Source organism: Lampetra fluviatilis, chromosome 5 (genome assembly GCF_964198595.1).
Source record: "Lampetra fluviatilis chromosome 5, kcLamFluv1.1, whole genome shotgun sequence".
Classification (NCBI taxonomy): domain Eukaryota; kingdom Metazoa; phylum Chordata; class Hyperoartia; order Petromyzontiformes; family Petromyzontidae; genus Lampetra; species Lampetra fluviatilis.
In genome coordinates, this window is record NC_136279.1 from 12,793,486 (window position 1) to 12,818,696 (window position 25,211).

The 25,211-nt window shown below is 42.2% G+C and overlaps 1 protein-coding gene across 1 annotated transcript; it reads left to right on the forward strand.

Moving 5' to 3' along the window:
• The first annotated feature begins 1,434 nt into the window (after positions 1–1,434).
• On the forward strand, positions 1,435–24,897 carry NPLOC4 (NPL4 homolog, ubiquitin recognition factor). Its single transcript, XM_078856779.1, has 17 exons — positions 1,435–1,537; positions 3,751–3,831; positions 5,000–5,112; positions 7,442–7,708; positions 8,666–8,714; positions 10,373–10,467; positions 11,020–11,143; positions 11,379–11,558; positions 12,136–12,222; positions 14,923–14,994; positions 17,819–17,945; positions 18,639–18,799; positions 19,348–19,419; positions 19,941–20,036; positions 20,452–20,568; positions 22,486–22,588; positions 23,003–24,897. The coding sequence occupies exons 1-17, from the start codon at positions 1,526–1,528 to the stop codon at positions 23,164–23,166; spliced, it is 1,920 nt and encodes a 639-aa protein (XP_078712905.1). The 5' UTR covers positions 1,435–1,525; the 3' UTR covers positions 23,167–24,897.
• The last annotated feature ends 314 nt before the right edge of the window (positions 24,898–25,211 follow it).

Consider the following 25,211-nt stretch of genomic DNA (forward strand, 5'->3'; position numbering starts at 1 on the left):
AGTTACATCAATAAACAATATAAAAACACGATAGGAGTACAAAGTATAGGAAATGTAAGCAAATCACTATGAATCAAAATAAATAAAATCGATCAAGTATATAAGTTGTCCTGGTGCACCGGCCAAGAAGGGTTCTTCATTAACACAAACCACTCTAAGAATGAGTGATACATTAAAAAAATCAAATCAAGATTGAATGATACATTACTTTGACGGGTCCATTTACAGTTAAAGAAACATTCCAATCTTCTCGTTTGACATGTGATTAATCATCTAAGGGTTTCTCACCTCATGATTTTCAAACAAATTTACAGGATTGTTTTGTTTTGTTTTTCAGTATCAATTATTGGCTTTAAAATTCGTGCTTAGCAATAGTAACACTAAATGTGTTTTTTTCCTCCACGGAAAAATTGTGGCGCTTCCCTTCCAATCTCGATTGTGGCATTGAAAGGTCTAATTAATGGACAGACTGATAATTACAAACAAGCATTGTCTTCCAATTCGTCGTCTTATTATTGAAGCTACAACCACCCCGGTATACGTCGAGTGTGACGTCGCATATCGTGTCTTTTTATTGTTTTTACTATGTAAGTGTGGATCGTTTTGATGTCTGCCAGTCGAGTCGCCCTGGAAGAAAAAAATATCTTCTTAACTCACTGAGCCCTTTAACTTGGTAAATCAACTTCCGAGTCTGATGGTTTAAAATCACAACCCTGCGGTCGTTACGCACACAGAGGCGATTATTCCGCCAGTGCGCTTGCGCAGTGTGGCGCCCTCGCGCGCGACGCACGACGGGAGGACGATGCGAAGAATCGATTTGAGAGGGAATCGATTTGAGAGGGAATCGATTTGAGAGGGAATCGATTTGAGAGGGAATCGACCAGCGGCGAGTTTTTAAATCGAACCAGAACCGAAATCGGTGTGATGATTATTCCCCCTTTAAGGAATTAAAATGATCGGCGAGCAGCCGCAACGGTCATGAATAAATGAAACGCGCAATTTTGAAAGCGACCCCCGTATATTGCCTAACGATTGATAAAACGTGCGCATACGTTTTAAATTGCTACACGAGTAAGAATCGCAAAATCGTCGCATCCTAAGCCAACGGTTAATGGCGGGGGGGTCAGGGGGGTTTGTTGAAGGGGTTGTTGAGGGGGGGATTGAGGGAGGGGGGTTGAGGGGGGGGGTTGAGAGGGGGGGTTGAGGGGGGGGGGATTGAGGGGGGGGGCTTGAGGGGGGGATTGTTGTGGGGGGGGTTGTTGGGGGGGGATTGAGGGAGGGGTGTTGAGGTGGGGTTGTTATGGGGGGGGGGGGTTGTTGGGGGGGGGGTTGAAGGGGGGGTGTTAAGGGGGTAGTTGGGGGGGTTGTTGAAGGGGGGGGGGGATTGGGGGAGGGGTGTTGAGAGAGGGGAGGGGGGGGTAAGAGAATCTGGAATCGAACCGGCAGCGGAATCGATCGCCGTGGAGGAGTCGCCGGGCTGAGCCGCCGAGAGGCCGCGAGTGGAGAGGCCGCGCCGCTGGCGACGATGGGCGACTTGGTGAGGAGCCGATCGGGGCGAGGGGGGCGAGGGGGCGAGGGGGGCGAGGGGGCGAGGGGGGCGAGGGGGCGAGGGGGGCGAGGGGGCGAGGGGCGAGAGGGGACGGCGGCGGAGGCAGCCGCGGCGGTGGTTGACGTTGGCGGTGATGGTGGTGGTTGTTGTGGTCCTTGTTATCGTCGGCTACGTGGGCCCGAGGCAGCGATGATCTGGCAGAATTTAGCCACTCGGCGGACGCAGTCGTCTCCTCCTACTCCTGGCGTCCACCTCGCGTCCACCTCGCGTCCACCGACGTGTGGCCCACCACCTGTTGTGTCTCCTCCTACTCGTCTGTCCACGACCTCCCCGTGTCCTCTCACTCCCCGCCTCGTCCGCGGTGTTTTCCCCGTGACCACCCCCCCCTCCTCCTCGTCCACCACCAAGTCCTCCTCCCGTGTTGTCCACCTTGTTGCCACTTGTGTCAGGGGAGTCGTAAGTTTTGTCTCGCCTGATGAGTAAGACGCATGGTCTTATTTGACGCTTACATTTGGCCTCTTACATGAGGCCATCAGTCTATTCCAGGCATCATCAGCACCCAGGTTAACCAACTCCAATTTCCGTGACAAGTGCTGTCTGCTTGGTACAGCTGCAACTATGTACAGATCATTTCGGAAGAGAAATGATCTGTACATTGTGTATTCGGCTACGTTTTCTGCATTCTGCTGGCCAGATACACAGCGAATACCATTGTATAATAACATACATTCCTGAGATGTCATATGTTTCCTACTCAATTTAACTATTTGAATTGTATCAAATCATTATTGCGTGTCTTGATGCTATCTCAAAGGCGCTATGTTTCACAGGCGGGTATAGTCTGCCCTGTGCTCATAGTAGAGGTGGGGGGGGGTGGTCGCTGTTGCTGTTTATTTTGTTACAAGTTGGGTAGATGGTCACATTTGTAACCGCGACACCGGCACATATGCCCTACTTTGTCGATTGGAGCGGTGGTACAACGTATTGGTTAAGTGCCCTATTGCTAAGCTATCAACCTGGTGTCTCGAGTTCGATTTTCGGCCACGGCAGCGGAAAGTGATGATGTGACCCCCCCCACCACCTTCGCCAACCCCACAATGATGGACCTGGTGAAGTATGGCACGAAAATATGAAATCGCGTGACCCAACATGGCTGGAAATTATTTGACAATGTACTGTATAACAAAAACCACGCATACAACTCTTTGAGCACGATGTCTGAGCAGCTGTAAAGGTTATTTCGATTTTCCACAGAGGGGAAATTTGCCGTTCATCTTCACAATCCTAAGTGGGTTTTTTTTGGTAAAACGGCATATATCGTGCTTTTTATATATAAACGATACAGTATGTGCTTTCATAGGGACAATCCATTCAGAATTAATGGTTGCTGATGCTTGTCTTGTAACCCTCGACATCAAAAAAACAGGCAGTACCGCAGATGTGCATCATGATTGATAAAGTTCGTAATTCATCATGAATATGTTAAGCTTGTGGACAATAGTGTTGTACTTGAGCCTCTGTGCGGTTAGTTTTTCCATTGCATGCAATCAGTGTCTCTGATTGCTGGGCATGCCAACTTCCTTTATGCCTGGTGACATGAGAAACCCAGTTCTGTACTTCTATGTTGTTGAGGGAGCATGCTCTTGTTAAAAAAAACTGAATTATTTATTATTTCCTTATGCATAGACAATTATTAAAGTAAGAATGCAAAGCACATACGTTAGGTCTCATTCGACTGTAAATAATGTATGTGTGGGTGGTGGGTATAAGGTAGTATTGTGGTGTAAACTTACATGCAGCTTAACCTAAGCTGTGCTGAAATTTAATAAGCTGTTGACAATGCAGACCTGCAGGCAGGCAACACGAGGAGATGTGTACGAGGGATATGAAACTGCTTCATATTTGATTGATTCTGAAGCTCTCAGATTTGGTGCTATATTTTCTTTGTCAATAAGTGGAATTAATATAGGGCAACAGTTTACATGCGAATTGATGTTTATCAAAGTGCTGCACATTACAACTTTCTTGTTTAGATCCACCCCCTAAAGCCATGCTTATTTTTGAACACCACATTCTATTTATACCAGTCTTACCATGAGGTGCATGTTCGGTAAATGCTTAACCTTGTAACGTTGTTGGATGGCATGAAACAACTTCTGTACATCTTTAAAAGGACTTGTATTTTTGTAACTTTTTCTTAGATCATTCGTGTCCAGTCTCCAGATGGAACCAGGCGCGTTCCGGTAACTCGAAGGGAGACGGCTGCAGATTTTCTAAAAAAGGTAAAACATGATTATAAATCAATTCTTCATGCATGCGTTGCATTGAGTGGTCTGGAAATGTGAATGTAGCTAGCCATATTTTGCATGGGCTCTTGTGTTATTGTAATAGGTGCTTTAAAAGTTTCATATAAAATTTAAAACAGTACGGTAAGGCATTGTTCCCTTAAATGTCCGTGTATAAATGGTCGTTAACTCTGAGTGTACGCCACATCTGCATGGATGGTGCTCGAATCTTTACAGTTTTCGACAGCCTGCCAAATCACTTAAAGCCTGCGAATATAAAATATACATACTGAAATATTATCCCTGGTATATCTGAATGCACTTAGGTTTGGTACAATTAAGGTTTGTGGAACGGCTTTGGTTGCTCAAAAGTATACAGTACATCCAAAATTACACAGTACACTCAGTCCACATATGTAGATCAAATGCGTTGTACATGATCTGGGATGAAAGGGAGACCTGGGTACAATACACAGTGGTACGCAAAGGCGGATGTCCACAGTGAACAATATCCTCACGGGGGTGCACAATAACGCATGCTTCTTGGATTGCATCACCATGTAATGTAGGTATTTCACACGGATAAGTAAGGTAATGTTTTACTTAGCTAGCCATGTAGTATCACTTATACATCCTCAGATTGAACCAGTTGTAGGGCAGTAAATGAAACTTTGTTATCTTCATGTCATGGTGGTCATCATTATTACTTAACCAGGCATTCTAGAAGTTTGCCCTCAAACATTTGAGGACCATGTACGGCTCGGATGCCTCTTTGCGTGGGAATTCGAAAATAAGTCTTCGCAATGCCAGAACCACCAGCCCAACGTGCCTGAATGAGGCTGCTGTCAATCTATAGTTATTTCTTTAATGATAGCTTCCACTATTGAAGGTCACAAACTGCATGATTAGGCAATTCTGAGGTAATTTGTACAAATACTATACTGATCACCAAGTGCCAGCGTATTCCTTTTGTGCTGTACTGGAGTGAGGTAATAGCATTGTATTCATATGTAGTGGCTGTGAAATGTGTGTGTAGTTTTCACTTGCTAAGGTCTCTCTTTAATATTAAGATGTCATCCAATCAGTTTAATAATACGGTCATTTGGGCTTTAACAGTATTTCCACAGTTGCCTAAAATCAAATACATTTTGTATGTTCTCTGCAGGTGTCATCAGAGTTTGGATTCTCTGAAAATGGATTTGTCATATGCAAGAACCGAGACAAGAGCGGCGAGATCAACCGGAAGTCCCGACAGTCTCTAATTGCACTGAATATTAAGTAAGCGGAATGTCCTTCTTGTTGTTGCGGTCTTCAGCTCTGATTCATATCATAGCAGGTCGTATCCACTTTTTAAAATGTATTTTATAGGCACATTGGCATGTTTATTTCCATTATCAAATGTCGTTTTCAGGAATCAGTTCAACATGCTCTCACTTACCTCTTTATTCTTGAATTCATCAATTGTCACAGGTATACATATTTTGTTCTCTTTTTCAACTGTGTCCCTCCCAACAATTACTTTTGCTTTTGTTTATGAAAAATGGGAAAACATGTAAAATAAAACAATGCAAAGAAGCTAAGAGAAATACGTTCCGGGACTTGCACTGAGAAAGAGAACTAACATGTTATAGATGTCATTGACTTAAGAAAAGTAAGCGAGCTTGAACAGGACATCTTGCTATAAGATCTGATGGCCAATTGAAAAGCTGTTGATGGAATGGCAGTTAAAGCCGAGAACACACCTAAGAGGTGAATCAACGCGATGGAGTGATGAGATCAATTCACATGCATAAGTAAGATGGATTGTGACATCGCAAGACCACATGCGATTATAGTGTATTGAGGCCTTCATCCATTAGTGGATAGATCATAGCTGGTGATGTTGGTTATAACAACATAGCTTTACTTTGTTCAGAAATTATTTGAAATACATCTAATACATAACCCTTTAAATAGTCTTAGAGTTAAATACGTATAATGTTGGCATAAATATTCTATATTCTTTTGTGTTTTTGAATAATAGTACCTTCTTAGATGGGCGTAGGACTCACCTTCCCATTCTATAAATGTATTAACCTGTGATCATGGGTTATGTATTTCTCGGCTTTAAGGACCATTGCTATCTTTTTTCGTAGTTTTAAAGTTTTTTTTAATATTCTGCCTGGAATAAAATTAAATGCCGTTAGTAAGTGTCGTTTTACTTGAGATTCTGTTGTGAGAAGTTAATTTCAAATAATACATTAATGCACCGACAGAGCAATGAAAAGTATCTGCCTAATTACAGAAAGCTCTTGCAAGGAATGCAGTTTAATTCTAGACTCAATCACATAGTAATAACTGACAAATCTGCCACGGAAAGGGCTGTTTGAAATTAGGAAATACGCTACTATGTCGATGCATATAAAGTCTTTAACATATTGGAGATTTTCAACCCAATTGCTAATAATATCCTGATGAACCCATCGAAAGAATTGAGGAATACAGACTGTTGTGGTCTGGTCATGTCAAAAGCATTGGCAACACTCGTGGAAGGTGACGGGCAGAGGGTGACTGAGAAACAGATTAACTGATGGAGTGGAGGAGTAGGCATGAGAACAGACAGGATTGACATGAAAACAATACTGATAGATGGTGTCGGCATACCCTGGATTACACCCAAGATGCGATCCTGAAAACCAGAATGTAAATAAAAAGTACTTAAATCGAAGGATTTCCGGTGGATTGTAATGTGGTACTATACCTAAACATAGGATGCTAAGTAACCCATTGCGCATCTATAAATTTAGTACACATTAAAGAGACTAGCCAGTCAGGGATGCTGACGCTTGGGCACTTGAGGATATTTGGCGCTTGAATGTTCACCGTGGAATGTACATAATTTGGGGCTTAATGGTTAAGTTTGTAAGTCTTCAGTACATTTTGACGAGGTACACAGTACAGTGATCCCTCGTTTATCGCGGTTAATGGGGACCGGAACCCCTCGCGATAGGTGAAAATCCGCGAAATAGGATTGGCCCCCTAGGAATTTCCGTATGTGTGTGTGGGTACCAGAATGTTTAAAATATGTATATTTATACTTTATATATATATTTTACTTAAATCTATTTAATTATAAAACCTTAATATTATACATTCTCTCTCTCTCATACGATACGTATTATGGTGTTCTACACTCACCAATGACAGTAGTATCTTGAGACTTGACTCCAGTAATGATGACGACGATGACAATGACGATGACAATGACGACGATGACAGACCTGTGCAGTTCGATGAATGTGATGATGAATGATGATGATGATGGTGTTACTGCACAGGTATAATGAGGCCTTCAAATCAGTTTGAAAAATCCGCGATGCACTGAGGCCGCGAAACTTGAACCGCGAAGTGGCGAGGGATTACTGTACGTAAAATGGAATTCGGTCTCAATAAGTTGAGTGTATTATTGCGAAAGTGCGTAAATCGGAAGTGCGTAAAAATCGGGGTGTTACTGTATACAGTTAACTGCTGTCGGAAGTTTATGGGGCCTTCGGCATCGGTGAAAAGGCTGGGCGGGAAAATAATAACTCATTGGAAATCTCCATTTGGCTGTCCTTTGTGCGAACAGGCATGGAGATATGCTTTACCTATTTCCGGACTCAGCCATGCCCTCCACGTCCGCCGAAGCCATGGACACAGGGGCAGCGGTGGGGTCGGTGCGTGGCTCTGTGTCGTTGCTGGCCCAAGCGGGCCCCAGCACAAGCACGACACTTGTAGCCAAGCGACAAGGTTTTCCCAATGCCCAGGCTTCAACACAGGGCATCGTGGAGGAAGAGATTGACCAGTACCTGTCGAAGCAGGAGGGAAAGATCTATCGCAACCGCGACACTCAGCTGTGAGTCTGCATCCCTTACTGCTGCGAGTGGTGTTGTTGGTAATGCTGCACCATTACCTGCCTGATTGTTAGTTGTATTCATATGCTTGTTAATCAGTATAGCACTCTTGGCAGTTCAAAGCCCATCACGTCCACTGAGCTATGAAGTGAACATTACGGGCACCTTAGCTATCTCTGGCTAGCATAGGAAATGTTCTGCCAATTTGAATGACTAATTTGGAAATTGCCCTTCATGAAACTAAATTGTGTAATGCACTTTTATTGCCGCGTAAGAAATGCATGAGCAGACCTGGTCAGTTTTAGCATTGTCATCCTTTCGGCATGCAGTAATTGGAGTGCCATCTTAAATAATTTAGCTATTATCATTTATTTGTAGATCTGTTTATAAAGTGATATCTTTATGAATGCATCCAAATAATAGAGCTGTCATAAATTTAACGTCAATTTAGCTGTCTGAAATTTGTTCAAATGGGAAATGTCCTTTGATTGTCTTTAGAGCATTACTAAAATTAACAATGAATACAAACAGCTGAGTCAACCTTCTGTGTGACATGTGTTGATGCTATTCCTGGAAAATACTGCTGTGTACTGCGGCATGTATGACGTGTTTATTTCTGTGTTTGCGTCGAAAGTAGTTTTAAAAATTGCTTATAGCACTGACTTTCAAACTACAAAAGCTAGTCCCAATATAGCCTCGTTTTCCTTGAGTGAGGGCTATCTGCATTTGAATACTGTACGACATTTAGTTTTTGTATTGCGCATTGAATGTTGAATCCTGAGGCTTTAGATGTATGACTGTTAAAATAGTTTTGAAATCTGAGATGTTTTTGTTATGAAAAACTTTGCTGTTGTTGCTACTTTGTTTTACATTGATTATTATAAAATACCTATTAGTAGAGGTTGCACTTTGATTACAGATTTTGGGATTCTTATCTTCGTGTTTCATTTCTTTCTCAGTTGCCGCCATGGACCGATGGGAAAGTGTGTGCACTGTGTTCCCTTGGAGGTAAAGCTTTTGACCTGCACGTGTCAGATTTACATGATTCAAATTAAATTCCACTATGTGGTTGAGGGATCGAACATTGGCATGTGTGGTTAGTGCAATGTGCTATGAATCAAGTAACCTGAATAAATTGTAACACGTAGGCTTTTGCGTGTTATATCTGAGCCAGTCCTACGATGCCTCTTCACCAACCCACAATTAGCAGCATGGTAAATTATGGTAAAACAACCTCCTTTACCAACACGGCAGAACGAGACCTTCATTCAACAGTGGCTGTAAGTTAGTATTATGGGATTAAGGGAAGATCATATTGTGTTTTAAAAAACATCCCATTAGGTTTTCAGATTTGTCGAATTTGTTAAATTCACAAACAATCTAAAGGTCACCACTAAAGTTAAAACCAGTTTTGCTCCTTGTTATTAAATGTGGTGTGTATATTTTTCCTCTGTTAGCTAACGTTGTGCAACAGTAGTTTATGTGCACTGCACCGTGAACAAAGTGATGTATGAAACCAGTCCTGAGCTTCCTTTAAAACCGCACTGACCAGCATGGTTAGGTATGGTAACAAAAAATTCATGACCCTACATGGCAATGTGAGGCCATGTAGCAGTAGAATGACAATGTAAATTAGTATCTGTTTATTGACTTATTTGATTGGTTAAGTAGGATTACACTAATAAACTATATCTTCGACAAACTAGTTTTATTTTTGAAATGATTGAGCCCACTCACACTTGACTTTTAAAAAATTGTCTCATTCACTTGTTCAAGTTTACAGGAGTTGTTTGCAAAATGTCAGCCAATATATGTATTTGTATGTCCTCAGGGGTGGTATACACAGGCATCTAACCCTTCACCTGTCAGTCCAGTTATACAACCACTTACCATCTGTGGTATTTAGACATTGTCAACATTCTTAAATATGCTGTGTCGTGCCTTCCTAATTTGTATTTATACCCATTTAGAATTTTGCTGTCCTTTCCAATACAGAAGGAATCATATATTTACATTTGCTATGTTGATGGTGCGTAGCGGGTATTAAAATAGTATGAGGTTAATTAAAAGTTAAGTTCACAACTGTAATGTGCACGTACCTGGAGTGTGCCAACATATCCTAAAATCATCAACTGTTCTTCGGAGCAGTTTTAGACCAAAATGTACCATTGTCACCCGACATACTTGTTAAACGAAACTATATACACATATAGTCATAAGTGCATATTTTAAATGGTTAAAGTGGTTTTTGTAATTACGTTTCCCACAGGTGTTATCTGGGGTGGAACAATGGCATCATTGGTTTGGGGGAATCAATTATGAAGTAGGTGACCTGACCTAGATTCCAAGCCATGACTATCATCGGTGGCGAGTGATATTGGAACCAGTCCTGTTTCACCCCTTCACCAACCCTAAATAATGAGCGTAGTGAAGTATGGTCATACAACCCCATGACCGACATGGCGTGGTTGAGGCCTTCATCTCGAAGTGGATTGACAAAAGGTCAAATGGCCTGATAATACACATTTTGAGATATGATCTGGTGTATAAAGACCCTGTACAGGGGGTTAGGTGGACCATTACACTCTGTGTTGAGTGCTGCATTATTGGATAACATAGATTGATCACTGACTCTCACAGTTTCCCTTGCTGTCTCCTCCTCACAGCCATTTGATGAAGACTACTTGAACCACCTGGATCCCCCAGTCAAGCACATGCCCTTCCATGCTTACATTCGCAAGCTGACGGGTGGTGCCGACAAGTGAGTGTTAAAGGCAGAGACATGAACCGATTCCTGGTACACCACAACCACTCCAGTCCGCTTTTGCATTTCAAATTTTCAGTTGAGACATTATGCTTGTGTCCTGCTTCAACGAGTAATTTCAATGTTCTGCATTAACAAAGTGTGTTCAAACAGAGCAAGCTTGTTTTGCTTATCTAAAATGGAGTATGTGTCTCTTTTAAGAGAGTCCTTAATTGAGCTGTTGCATGTGGAAATAAATCCAAGCACAGGTAGTTGTTGAAACACTAAAGGTCTGAACCCACCTTCTTTATAGCCATCTCCCCGTCACGCCACAGCACAGCAGATTTGGAATGTTTGTACCTACGTGACAGGCCAATACTTCCCTGCAAGTTCTGGATTACAGGCATGAACTACCATGCCATAAATGTTTTGCCTTTGTCGAACAATTGCTTATTCTGCTTGTTCCAGCCAGTGCACGCATGTCTGTTGTGTTGTTCTGTCATCATGCAGATTCCACAGCTGGCGCACTGTTTACGACATTGACCTTTTCTTTTGTGCCACTCGTGCCAGGGGGAAGTTTGTTGCACTGGAGAACATCAGCTGCAAGATCAAGTCTGGGTGTGAGGGCCACCCGCCATGGCCTGATGGTATCTGCACGAAGTGCCAGCCGAGTGCGATCACCCTCAACAGACAGGTACTAGGGTAGTTGTTTAAAATGATCTGCGCAAGAGCTTGCAATGCTTGAACTGGGTGGATGTCATACTTTTTCAGAAGTTACCCGAGTATAACCCATTGAGCAATGAAGCTCTTTTTTTCAAAGGCAACTCGGCAGACAACGGTAGCAGCAACGCATCCATCTTAAAGATGTGTATGTTTTTTATCTTTTGATATCTTTAGCGAATTATCTTGTGCATGTACATCGTGTGTAGAAATACCGCCATGTGGACAACATCATGTTTGAGAATAACACGATTGCCGACTGCTTCCTCAACTGCTGGCGGAATACGGGGCAGCAGCGCGTGGGTTTCCTGTACGGCCGCTACGTGGAGCACAAAGATATCCCCCTGGCCATACGGGCAGAAGTCGCCGCCATATATGAGCCTCCGCAGGTGAGGACTCACTACTCTACCAAGTGTTTGGATGGGGTATTACGTCAAAAGTTTGCCTTTAGGAATTTCGGTTAAACAATAAAGTATTCGGTCACAATTAAGCAAGCAATCACTGGAATTTGTAATGCCGGGAGGCCTGTGGCAATCTCATTGGCCTCCCCTACTCACCAGGAACCCCTATATATAGGACCTGGTATTTGGTGTCAACCACACATTCACACCACGTGTCCAAAATGTAGGTGGCAAACCTTCATGATAAACAAGGAATATGAGGCAAGAAATACGTAATGCAGTAATTATGAATGTGTTCATCAGTGAAATTAATTGTGTGTTAAGTAGTCATTCGCTTGTTCTGAACCAGCAGCCATTCGAATAGATTTTTTTTTTGTTCTTAGCAGTATTCTACTGATTCACAGTATCTATGTAGAGAAGAAAATTACCTTAAAACATTAGGGATTTTAAAAATAAATGAAATGTAGGTTTGCAGTGAATATGTGTAGAAAATATATATCATGTTGTGTTGCCCACCACTGATTGTTGGGTTTTTTTATACCTATTCAACCTCCATTAAGCACAGAAGGGCTCGGAGAACAGCTTGGAACTCTTACCTGACCCACGTGCTGATGTGGTCGATGAGATTGCAGGAAAGCTGGGTCTGAGAAAGGTAAGTGCCGCATCATTATAACCACCACCAACACTGGCTACATTCTTAATTTTTGGAGCTTTCGTGACTGCAGGAATTATTCTTTGGTTCTTTCGGTTAAGTCACGTCTAAAGATAAAATAATAAATTAAAATAATAGCGACGTTTCGATTGCAACACAAGCAATCATCATCAGGCATAAGAGAAATAGCAACAAAAATCTAATTAGAAAACTATAGACAGACATACAAGCAGACAGACATCACAAGGACACACAGAGAGAGGACACATATCGGCACAGAGAGAGGGGTCGTTTCTGTAAACGGTCCCTTAAATATAGGGAGGGGGGGCGGGGACGGAGAGAGAGAGGGGGCAGAGAAAATTAGCATATCAATGAGTGGACGGCAACGTGTTGCTGCTGCGCAAGTAAGATGACGACGTGGCACGGCACGCAAGCTTGAAAATTAGGAGAAAGACACACTAAAATTAAATAACCTCGCAAAATGTCGAAATGTGATGTAATGCAACACAGAGAGTCGGTCAACACACAATTAACGCATAGCCTGGTTGATTACGTATTTCAAAGATTGCTAAGTTAGAATTTAAGTGTGAACATTCCAAAGAGAGGACACAGGCAGAGAGAACAAATAGCCAGAGAGAGAAAAAGATAAGCTTAAAACTTCCCCGTAGAAGTGGTTCAATCTTAATTTTTGGAGCTTTCGTGACTGCAGGAATTATTCTTTGGTTCTTTCGGTTAAGTCACGTCTAAAGATAAAATAATAAATTAAAATAATAGCGACGTTTCGATATTTTGCGAGGTTATTTAATTTTAGTGTGTCTTTCTCCTAATTTTCAAGCTTGCGTGCTGTGCCACGTCGTCATCTTACTTGCGCAGCAGCAACACGTTGCCGTCCACTCATTGATATGCAAATTTTCTCTGCCCCCTCCCTCTCTCCGTCCCCGCCCCCCCTCCCTATATTTAAGGGACCGTTTACAGAAACGACCCCTCTCTCTGTGCCGATATGTGTCCTCTCTCTGTGTCCTTGTGATGTCTGTCTGCTTGTATGTCTGTCTATAGTTTTCTAGTTAGATTTTTGTTGCTATTTCTCTTATGCCTGATGATGATTGCTTGTGTTGCAATCGAAACGTCGCTATTATTTTAATTTATTATTTTATCTTTAGACGTGACTTAACCGAAAGAACCAAAGAATAATTCCTGCAGTCACGAAAGTTCCAAAAATTAAGATTGAACCACTTCTACGGGGAAGTTTTAAGCTTATCTTTTTTCTCTCTCTGGCTATTTGTTCTCTCTGCCTGTGTCCTCTCTTTGGAATGTTCACACTTAAATTCTAACTTAGCAATCTTTGAAATACGTAATCAACCAGGCTATGTGTTAATTGTGTGTTGACCGACTCTCTGTGTTGCATTACATCACATTTCGATATTTTGCGAGGTTATTTAATTTTAGTGTGTCTTTCTCCTAATTTTCAAGCTTGCGTGCCGTGCCACGTCATCATCTTACTTGCGCAGCAGCAACACGTTGCCGTCCACTCATTGATATGCTAATTTTCTCTGCCCCCTCCCTCTCTCCGTCCCTGCCCCCCCTCCCTATATTTAAGGGACCGTTTACAGAAACGACCCCTCTCTCTGTGCCGATATGTGTCCTCTCTCTGTGTGTCCTTGTGATGTCTGTCTGCTTGTATGTCTGTCTATAGTTTTCAATTTAGATTTTTGTTGCTATTTCTCTTATGCCTGATGATGATTGCTTGTGTTGCAATCGAAACGTCGCTATTATTTTAATTTATTATTTTATCTTTAGACGTGACTTAACCGAAAGAACCAAAGAATAATTCCTGCAGTCACGAAAGTTCCAAAAATTAAGATTGAACCACTTCTACGGGGAAGTTTTAAGCTTATCTTTTTTCTCTCTCTGGCTATTTGTTCTCTCTGCCTGTGTCCTCTCTTTGGAATGTTCACACTTAAATTCTAACTTAGCAATCTTTGAAATACGTAATCAACCAGGCTATGTGTTAATTGTGTGTTGACCGACTCTCTGTGTTGCATTACATCACATTTCGATATTTTGCGAGGTTATTTAATTTTAGTGTGTCTTTCTCCTAATTTTCAAGCTTGCGTGCCGTGCCACGTCATCATCTTACTTGCGCAGCAGCAACACGTTGCCGTCCACTCATTGATATGCTAATTTTCTCTGCCCCCTCCCTCTCTCCGTCCCTGCCCCCCCTCCCTATATTTAAGGGACCGTTTACAGAAACGACCCCTCTCTCTGTGCCGATATGTGTCCTCTCTCTGTGTGTCCTTGTGATGTCTGTCTGCTTGTATGTCTGTCTATAGTTTTCAATTTAGATTTTTGTTGCTATTTCTCTTATGCCTGATGATGATTGCTTGTGTTGCAATCGAAACGTCGCTATTATTTTAATTTATTATTTTATCTTTAGACGTGACTTAACCGAAAGAACCAAAGAATACTGGCTACATTAACATTGTAGCACCCATGCCAGATAATGTGGATGAAGGGACAGACGAGGCTTGTCACGCACACATGCTTTGTTATCTGTCCAACTAAGGGATACATGTGAAAATAAAAATGTGTAAAGTTATTGTTTGTGCAATAGACTTGGAAGAATCCAATTATTTTGGTTGTGAGCGAGACTGAATAAATGCTCATCAATACGTCTATAACTCCTGCTTGTACATTTTGCAGGTCGGTTGGATTTTTACTGACTTGCTACCAGAAGACACAAGAAAAGGCACTGTAAAATATATTCGGCACAAGGTAATTTTCCTTCATTTGGATGCCTCGCTTTGCCACTTGTTTAGTTACATTCTCTCGCAAGCCCATTACCAAAACCGGTTGGTGGGTGTGTGATGCCTGTTGGGTGCCTTTATTGCCTGAGTGGGTCATAATCCAGGTACCTGGGCTGGAGTGATTGGAAGACATGGGCCAGATCAACTCAATAACAATAGGAGGCTGCTAGACTTCTATGCAGCCCATTGGCTTGTAATTGGCAATGCGCTGTTCTGGCATAGGCGAATCCATACAGCGTCATTGATGCATGCTGGGTCCAAGCACGAACATCTGCTAGACTATATACTGACGGAACACCGGATGCGGGCCCATGTCCTTGACATCAGCTTGTCGTCTGTAAAATGTACCTACCAATCTTCCACTGTGGATGTGTGTGTCCACCTAGAAACCCATTCAAATCTGCACTGACTTAATCTCAGCGAGATGATGATTAATGATTTCTGTGAGGTCTTGGGGGAGGGGAAATCCCTCATCTCAAAAAACATAATAGGGCAAGGTAGGGATGACCCTGCTGGGGCTGCGATGCCTCAAATATTAATCACCCCCTGTGAGTGGCTGGCAGAGTTGCCATCTGTTGAGGATGTATGGAAGGTGATCCAGAGTCTGAGACCAGCAAAAATGCAGGGCAAAAATAATCTCCCAAGCGATCTGCTGAAAGAGGGTGGTGTTTGTTTTGAGACTGACCTATATGACATCTCTAGCTTTACTACCCGGCTTCGCCCGGGACTTGGATTCTTGTCTTGGATTTATACACGGCACGGCCTACACGGAGGGTTGGGGGGGTATGCGTGACGTCAGCAGGCACACATTGCGTAACGCTGCCGCATACAAAAGTCTATTTTTATACTTGTTGCATTGTGTACAGTCTGGAAACTACCTACATGCCAAATTTCAAGTTTGTTGCGTGTCGGGAAGTATGCTAAACATTTTGAACAGACACACATATTCACAAATTTCCCTTTTTATATATATGGAAGATTACAACAGTCTGGACCACAGGACGAGTTCCACACAATTTGAAGAATGCCCTGGTGGTCCCTTATTTAAGAAGGGGGAATGCACAGACTAACAACTATAGGGGTATCTCCCTCCTCAGTGCGATGGGAAAGGTCTTAACCAAGATTGCTCAATCACCTTGGCAGGTACACTGAGAAGAGGCTTGTTGAGCGCCAATATGTTTTCAGGCCAGGGCAGTCCTGCACAGATGTCATATCCTCTGTTTGCTACAGCAGAGGTATAGGGAATTCCAACAGCATCTACATCTCTGCTTTATTGACCTAGTCAATGTATGTATGTATGTTGAACTTCTTTCACACCATACGTAGCCAACCGTGCTAATCGGAGGTACGGAGGAAGGACAACAAACGCATATGATGCCATCAATAGGCCAGGGCTCTGGGTTGTTCTTTGTGCTTTTGGAGTCCCTAACTCTCTGCTCACGCTCATTCAGGACCTTCATGATGGTTGGCAGGTCCCGGTAAAGCTATGTGAGTGGGAGTCAGAACAATTCCCTGTTCACCTTGGGGTGCGACAGGGATTTACCCTGGCTCCTACATTATTTAACATCTTTTTAGACCACGTAGTTTGAGAAGCCTTCCATGGCTGTACCGGAGGAATTTCCATCTGGTACAAATACAATTGGAGGCAAATAAATTCCAGAGTGCAGTCGAGGGATGGTTCCCGATTGGTAAATAATAATGATTATAATCTGATGATTGCTGCTGACTCGGTGAAGGAGTTGGAGGTGCTGCTGCTGAACCTGGAATGTGCTACTAAGAGGTGGGGCCTTACCATCAGCCCCACCAAAACTAAGCACCTGCCTGGGTATTTTGTGTCATTCAACACTCCACCTCAATTCCCCATTGGTGATGGATCAGTTGTGGAGAGATGGGAGAGGTTACCAAATCTGGGCAGTGTGCTTATGACCACCTCTGGTTTTGACAGCAGAGGTCTCGCTCAGAATCAGTCGAACGGGGGATTATCTTTTCATCGGCTGCATAACGCTGTGTGGAAGCGACCTGGTCTGTCGCTCTACACAAAGCTTCGGGTCTTCTCGGCGACCGTCATGTCCTCTCCACTATACTTGCAAAACTTGGATCCCCCCTAATGGAACCTATCTGCTGGTTAGAAACATTCAGGTTGGCCAGCCTACAATCCATCCTGGGTTTAACCAGACTGAAATGTGTGAGGAGCTCACTAATCCTTGAAATATCTGAACACAGTGCCATTGGTGAGTGCCTCTGGTCGGCAATGCTGCGGTGGATTTGTCATGTAGCTTGCATGCCGAGCCACTGCATAACCAAACAGCTTTTGTTTGGCCGGATAGAATGGGGCTAAACGGGCATGGCACAGGATAGAGAAGAGATTAACTGATTTGGTACATGAGGATATGGAGCTGAATGGACTTGCTGATGACTGGAACCAGTAGTATCAAGATTGGCCTCTGTGGAAGAGGCTCGTAAAGGACACTACTGGGCAGTTGGAGGCAGTCGTTCTCCAACAGCATATGGCAGAGGAGTGATGCTCGCAACAACGAGCTGAGCGCCGGACAGCTAAAACACAGCAAGTTACGTGGCCGCAAAGTGCACATAGCCTGGCACAAACGCCGTGGTGATGTCACCTCCACTTAGTGGCAAATGATGGTTGTTGTTGATCTGTTTACCAATTGCATTGCACTTCAAAGGGGAGAATCATTTTCATGCATGTTTTCTCTTACCACAAATATCATTACAGGAAGTATTGAAAAACTAAGGGAACTTGTTACTGTTGTTGTTGTGTGCATTGGGAACAGGACTCTCATTTTATGAGCGCAGAAGAGTGCATCATGGCTGGAGAATTTCAGAACGCAAATCCCAACCCCTGCCGACTCTCACCGGACGGACACTTTGGCTCCAAGTTTGTGACAGTCGTAGCTACTGGTACCTGATTTATTATTTTTTCCCCAATTTTAAGATTGATTAATTTAATAGCTGTGATATTTTGCATAAGTGTATTGGGTTAATTTAAAGCAATACTGTTCAAACCAGACATGTTTAATGGACTTCTGTCGGGTAAGTCACAAAGTCTCCGATTTGTGTATGATGTAAACAGGTTTATTGTGTTTTTCCAAACTTGTATTTCAGAATGAACGCTTTCCCATTCCGTTGACATACATGTACATCATCAATTTTATCTGAATCCTTTCCGATGACATGTGTACGTAAAGTTTTTTTTGCTTTTGTGTGCTCATGAGACGCAATATCTATTTGGATCTTTCTAAGAGCATTACAAAGATGGTTACCGCATCGCGCGCTTTCAGATGCCCTTCTGTGGCCGTCTGGAACACTTAATTACAATATTAAGAAGCCACTGGAGCTATGCACTTGTAAATCTAGATTGAAAACTAGTTTCTTTAGAATTGCTTTTTTGTGTTTAGCTTGTTTTCCTTCCCCGCACCTCCGATTAGCACTTTTGGCTATGTACCGTGCGAAAAAAGTTAAACATACGTACAACCTGAAACTGTCAACTCGCGATACCTGAGAACCTGGCTTAATTAGAAATCCAGATTTGAACTGCAAATCAATCCCAGCGGTGCCTGCTCGGTGTTCATATGATTGGGTTTTTTTTAACAGGGGGCCCAGACAATCAGGTGCACTTTGAAGGCTACCAGGTAACAAACCAGTGCATGGCGTTGGTGCGAGACGACTGCCTCCTACCCACGCGCGACGCTGCCGAGCTTGGCTTCGTCAAGGAGTCGTCCAGTGAGCAATACGTCCCGGACGTGTTTTACAAGGTCGGTTCTGCACGCCAGTTCCCCTGCAGCTTTATTCCCACACTGCGAGGTTTTTTTAATGATAAAGTTCTGATGGTACAGTGGCAGTTTTTTGGAAGGTCAAGTGATATGGACATCTCCTTGTTTATATTCTGTTACCTGTTCAGGACCCTCACCAGTGTAGTGAAATATTATTAAATGTTCCTCATGGCCCGCAAGGTGTGGGGAAGCCCTTATCCAGCAGTGGTTTGACAAAAACGGGTTGTACATGTGCCGTATTTGTTTCGCAGATTGGTGAAGATAACCTACACAAGTAACAGAACAAACCGACTTGCATTATGAAGCATGGTCAAATAACTCACAAACTGCCTCTATTTTAAAATGCCTGCCGATGAATATAATTGACAATCGATGTATTATGAATCTTTTCAGCTGTACGAAAAACACATTTTTTACATTTTACAGTGAGCATACATATTTATTGTACAAAGTAATTGCTACCTTAATGTTGCTCAGCTTGAAGTGTATGGAAAAAAAAGTTGTGCCCACTTTTTTTCACTTGCGATCAGGACATAGACAAGTTTGGCAATGAGATCACACAGCTGGCTCGGCCACTTCCCTTGGAATACCTGATCATCGACGTAAGTGTTCACTGCTGTTGCTTTGTGCCGATATAAAGCGCACACCAGCACTAATTAATGAGGGATCAATATGAAGAGACCTCAGAAATGTATTATGAGAGCAAAGATTAATTTGCATGGACAAAAAACGGGTTAGGATTGTGGCTGCATCTAAATCACCTGGAATGTACCCGATTTCGTCAGATCTCGGGAGCTTAGCATGGTTCAGCTTGGATAGTGCTTGGAGGGGTGTAGGTTTGTGAGCTGCAGAATGTAGTACAGCTAAATCCATTGTTGTACTGTACTTATATTCTCCCACTTTGATGCGTCTCGCCTTCACCAACCTATAATGAGCAGTGTAGAGCAGTCTGGTCAAATAACCCCCATGACCCACAATGGGGTAGGCAGACCCTGATCCAGCAGTAAGTTAACAAAAAGTTAATTAATTTAAACTTCATTTAATTTTGCTTATTTAATGAGTGTGAGACTTTTATGATCGGTTAGAATGCACCATTGACGTGTGTTCCCTCTTCACTGTTCAGATCCCCACAACGTTCCCGAGGGAGCCACAGTACACATTCAGCACAATTACAACACAGTTTCCGATTGAGAACCGGGAGATCACTGGCGAGACACAGGTAAAATCGCCCTGGCATTTACCGTGAAGAGTGGACACTTCACAGGCACCCCTCAAGTGCTGTTTTTATAATGCACTATACAATATATCTTCTAGAACATTTGGGCAAACTGCTTTTCATCATAAAATATTTATCTTGTACATTAGCCTTTTCTTATACCGATAAGGGTTGAGCATTACATACATTCTACGTGTAACCATTTCTAAGATTGCATTGTTTTTTAATAGAATGCTTTTGCGATGTGTTTGTACGATATGAAAAATCTACCTTTGTGATTGCTTTAAAGCTAGCACATTGATGCCAATGAAGTATGTCAATATCAGATGATTGGATTTAGGCATTTAGGCAAAGCAAAATATGCCTGCCTATGTGCATTTAATAACCTGATTGTGTCCACCACCATGTTTTGTTACAGGATTTCAGCAGCCTCGCAGATTACCTCGCACAGCCAGGCAGCAAGAGCCTTCTGGAGACACTGGCCAATTTCCATCTGCTCATCTTTCTTGCCACAAACGATGTCATGCCTCTCAGGGTGAGTCATGGAAACACATCGTGCAGGTGCAGCAAGGAGGAGCTAACAGCATTTAATCGAGGGGCAGTGGTTGTGGCTGCCTTCGTGTAGTTATTTTGGAATACTGGCAAACTACTACTCTGCTGGCATCGTGTCAATCAGCCAACACATTAGCAACTGTCCATATACGCTGCAGTGAATGTTCGGGTAGTAAGATGAATTCTATTAGACCAAAACTGCTGATGATTAAGTGCAAAAGATTAAATTATATCTATATTATGAGCAAGTATGTGTTTTTTGTTATCAAACTTAAATAATTGTGGATGGGTTTGTGCATTTTTGGGTACATAATCAGCAGCACAGTGAATACGTTTGCATTCATTGTTTGGAAAACATTGAAATAGCTTTTCAAAAAGTACCAACTTTTCTAATTGACAACACGACTCGTACATTGTAAGACAAATTTGACTTTGGTAAACTGTACCAGATGATTGACTGATGATGGAATTACATAAATAACAGACGGTATTATGCAATGTTGAACCCAGCAAACTGAGTTTGATTCCCAGTGATATCTAACGTCAGCGGTGAGTGATATCTTAATCAATACTTCTTTTACGTGCGAATTTGGCCCTCAATAAAGTAGGCATCAGTGCACATTACAGCAGAACGGTACAGGGGGCATAGAACGGGAATGAAAAAAGAAACCCATCACCGGGTGAGCAAAATAAATTGAAACCGCGTGGAAAATGAAGTGCAAACTTGTGCGACGAATAGCATAAGAAAGGAAAGTAGTGAATGAAATAAATAAGTAAATAGGGGGTTTTTCCCACTTAAAATTTAGAATTTATGGGAAGGCAAGTCTGAACAGATGTCTTGTACAGACTCCAAAATTGAAAGACACTTGGAGCGTTTCAGATGTCCGGGGGCAGGGTCTTCCAGATTTTTGGAGCTGCACTCGAAGTCTCGTCACCTCAGTGTCAGGTGAAAAATCCTGGCCTGTGCAAGTCTTGCCGATCCTGTGGAACGGAGTGTGTATATGTCCGAGGATTGGAGGGAGATGCGGTTTTGCAAGTAGATAGAGACCAAGCCATGCATATCTACATTAGTACAGCAGTGAACTGTTATACAGTCAACCCTTTCCACGAGGGTTACTTTCTTAAAAATGCTCGCGAACACTGAATTCGCGAACGCAGAAACCTTGTTCCAATGGGAAAAATAGGATTACGTTCCAGGTACGAGTGAACATAGTGGGGAAATAGTAAATGTTTATTAACAGTGACTACAATAAATAATACGTTATAAAGAAGAAGACGATGATTTGATGACAAAAGATGGTGATAAATTCAGGAGGATGACTTATCCAGAGACGCAGTTATTTGATCATGCACGGTTGTCATTCTAGTACTCTGGGGAGTGCTAGCTACATTACTTTCCCTGATTGTATTGGCATTCTTTTTAATGGACCTCAATCGACTCATTTATTCTAAAATGTATAAACGAGTCAACTGTAGCACATATAAAGTAAAAATACACAATAGCGAGTTCAGAGCGGGATTACTGCAAGACTTGAGGATTACGCGGGCAGAAGAGGGGGTGTGCCCAATCTTCGCAAACAGTTTCAAATGTAAAATGCTGTGCGCACCTCCCCGGTATCTGGTCTGGCACGATGTACACTTGCGAAGACTGGAGTCCAACGGATCGTGAATAGGACATTAGTATACATTTATTAACTCGGAAATATGCAAAACTCGCGAATCCAGAACTCGTGCATAGCGAGGGTTTACCGTACTTATTTCCATAAACAACCGAAGCACTTAAGCTAGACAAATTTTTTAATTGTTGGTAATGAGATTTTGGCACATTTTTTCCAAAAATACAGGTGAAAGGGAACATTTGTTGACATGTGAATTGTGTCTGATGTATTTGGGTGTGCAGGATCATATGGATCTGCTACTAGATGCTGTTAAAATGAATGATGAAACGCTGGCTCATCACTTTTCTGAATCGGAGCACTGGGCGACACTTGATCAGCTCTGCAGTAAGTATAAAACTAATTTGGCTGTAAATAAGTACGAATATGAAGAATTTTAGGTCTCGTAAACATACTCTTTATTATGCTTGATTATGCCATAACTACTTACATCGATTCAAAGCATCCGTGCATTCTGTACCATCAAACATGAAATCTAAAGCATTTTGAGAGTCAAAACATGAAGGTTCCCATAAAATGTGCAGTACCATTAAGCAGACTGATCTGTGTGGTGTAATTAATCCCATTGTTTAATTTCGCTTTACATTATAGGGGGCAAATGTTTTTTTCTTATGTACTAGGCTAATATAACAAGTGTTCACGCCTCAGTTTACTTACTCATCAGTCCAACGTGCCCCTGTGGATTCGTGGAAGGTTGCTGATTGCGTGTGTGTCCCACGTGTGCGCACGCTGTGATTGTAGAGAACGTGATTGTGCAGCCGCGCGGTGGCGAGTTTGAATCCATGGGTGCTGCCGGAGGTTTCTCACAGTCCTCGTCAGCAGCAGTGTGGGCCTGCAAGCACTGCACATTCAACAACCCACCTGGCATGGCACAGTGTGAAGTGTGCAGCCTGCCCCGCTCTTGAGAGAGACTTTGCCAGGCACACGAATGCCATTGTAAAGGCCAATGCAGGCACAGGCTTGGCCGACAAAGAACCCACGTGCAACTGCTGTGGCTGCTGAAAGCATGCGTGTCCTTTCTGCATTCAATCTGCCACACACAGGATAGTCGTTGCTTTCACGAAGTTTTTCTTTTGACGTATGTTCCCTGGAACATCAAAGCTACAGGATGCAAAAAAAAGACAAATCATCGTGTTGCCCGGTTTTCCTCCTAATTATGTTTTGACGGACATTCACAGCTGCAGCTCTTTAGTTTATCATATTTTTCCCAGACATTAGCAATTAAATGTCAACTGTATCAATTGGAAAAAAAACAACAGCATTTTATAACAATTTCAAGCAAAGAATGTTACATGATTAGTGTTGGTATTAGTTACAGACAGCTATAATCGAATTTTAAATTATTTACTTTACACGTTTAAGGCTTATTTACCAGCAGCTGTTATTTTGCAAGTGAAAAATACCTATTATTGAAAGACTCATTAATTCAGCAGTATCTCGACAGGGTGAGGTCATAGTGCTGCTGTAACCTCAATGTCTGGCTGAAACGCTGCCGTACATAAGTGAAAATTGGTGTATAGTAAGAGATTTGGCAAAAACGACGGTAACATTGCAACTTTATCATTGAACAAAAATATCACCTTAATTTGTTACTTCAGTGTTACATTTTAAAGATGTGCGTTTGTTTTATAGATTTCCTGTCAAACTAGTAATTCCTCCACCAGAAATAGTGGCAAGATGCGTGGGTTTGGTTGAAATATTTGATTTTTTTCGCTCTGTCATTCCAGTGGTTTATATGCGCTGGAGGGGCTATACTTCACAGCATTTGCACTTCCAGTAGTAGAGCTAGACCTGCGATGAAGTGCTGGGGATGCCTTGCTTATTGCGCCTAAGCCCATGTGACAATAGTAGAGAATAATTAACGAATACATCAGCGCTGTACATCGATACAAATTACACCAATACTACAGATCCACTTTTGTGGCAAGTTGAGGGGACTTTTTTGAAATTAATATCAACAATTCATTGTACGATTTCAAGAATATGTATATTTAATTTATGATAATGAAAAACTAGTTGATTTTTATTTTACATTTCGGTGTGTTATGCAGGAGACATTCTGTAAATGTAATTTTTGATGTTAAATTTGACATTTCTGAGTACCTTATCTCCTTGGCAATGTGGAAGTCACCGGTGTTTTGGATGTTAAAATGTCCATGTTTGTAGCAGTTTGTCAGTGCATTATCGCACCTCGGATTAGCATGGTTGGCTACGTACGTTGCGAAAGAAGGTTCAACCTCCATACATTCACCAGCATGTGACAATGACTAGCATGCACCATCAAAGTGATGTCTAATAACCAGTTGAGTTTGTGATGCATAAGATCAAGCTTAAGACACCAGCTGCACGGTCCACCGAAGGAATTAGAACAAAGAATAAATCGACCCCATTGTGTTACAAATGAGAATTTCAATAAGAGACTTTGTAAAAACTAAGTTGACGTCTAAATTTGACACCTTAAATATATTCATCGCTATGAATTCTCCATCCATTGTACTGCTTTATTTATGTATCCCTAAAGTGGTCTTTTGGGCGAATTCCGTAAGTGAATGCTTGTTTTTTTTCTGCTAAAGAGTGTCTAGCTCTGCTACTGTGCATTTCCTTCAGGTTGCTGAATAAAGAATCCTTTAAATGAGTGCATCTTTCTTTCCTGAAAATAATAAACATCGAGTGTAATGGTTGTAGGAATATGAATTCCATAAGGTGGAATTATAGGTTAACCTCTGGTGTCTCAGATGATGAATACTTCCTCTTTGGTTCTTTCGGTAAATTCACGTTGGTATAAAATAAAATAAATCACGACGTTTCGGGCGCAACACAAGCGTCCGTCATCAGGTGGGAAAGCATGGCCTGCTGCTGATGCAGACTTTTAAAACATGGCCTGCTGCTGATGCAGTGCTGTTGATGCAGACTGTTTTAAAACAGTTTGCATCAGCAGCAGACCATGCTT

What these genes read in the sequence shown, in the direction of transcription:
- NPLOC4 (XM_078856779.1), top strand. An exon ending in CTGCAGATTTTCTAAAAAAG is followed by an intron (nt 3,832 to 4,999) that starts GTAAAACATGAT and finishes TGTTCTCTGCAG; the next exon opens with GTGTCATCAGAGTTTGGATT. An exon ending in ACGATGTCATGCCTCTCAGG is followed by an intron (nt 20,569 to 22,485) that starts GTGAGTCATGGA and finishes TTGGGTGTGCAG; the next exon opens with GATCATATGGATCTGCTACT.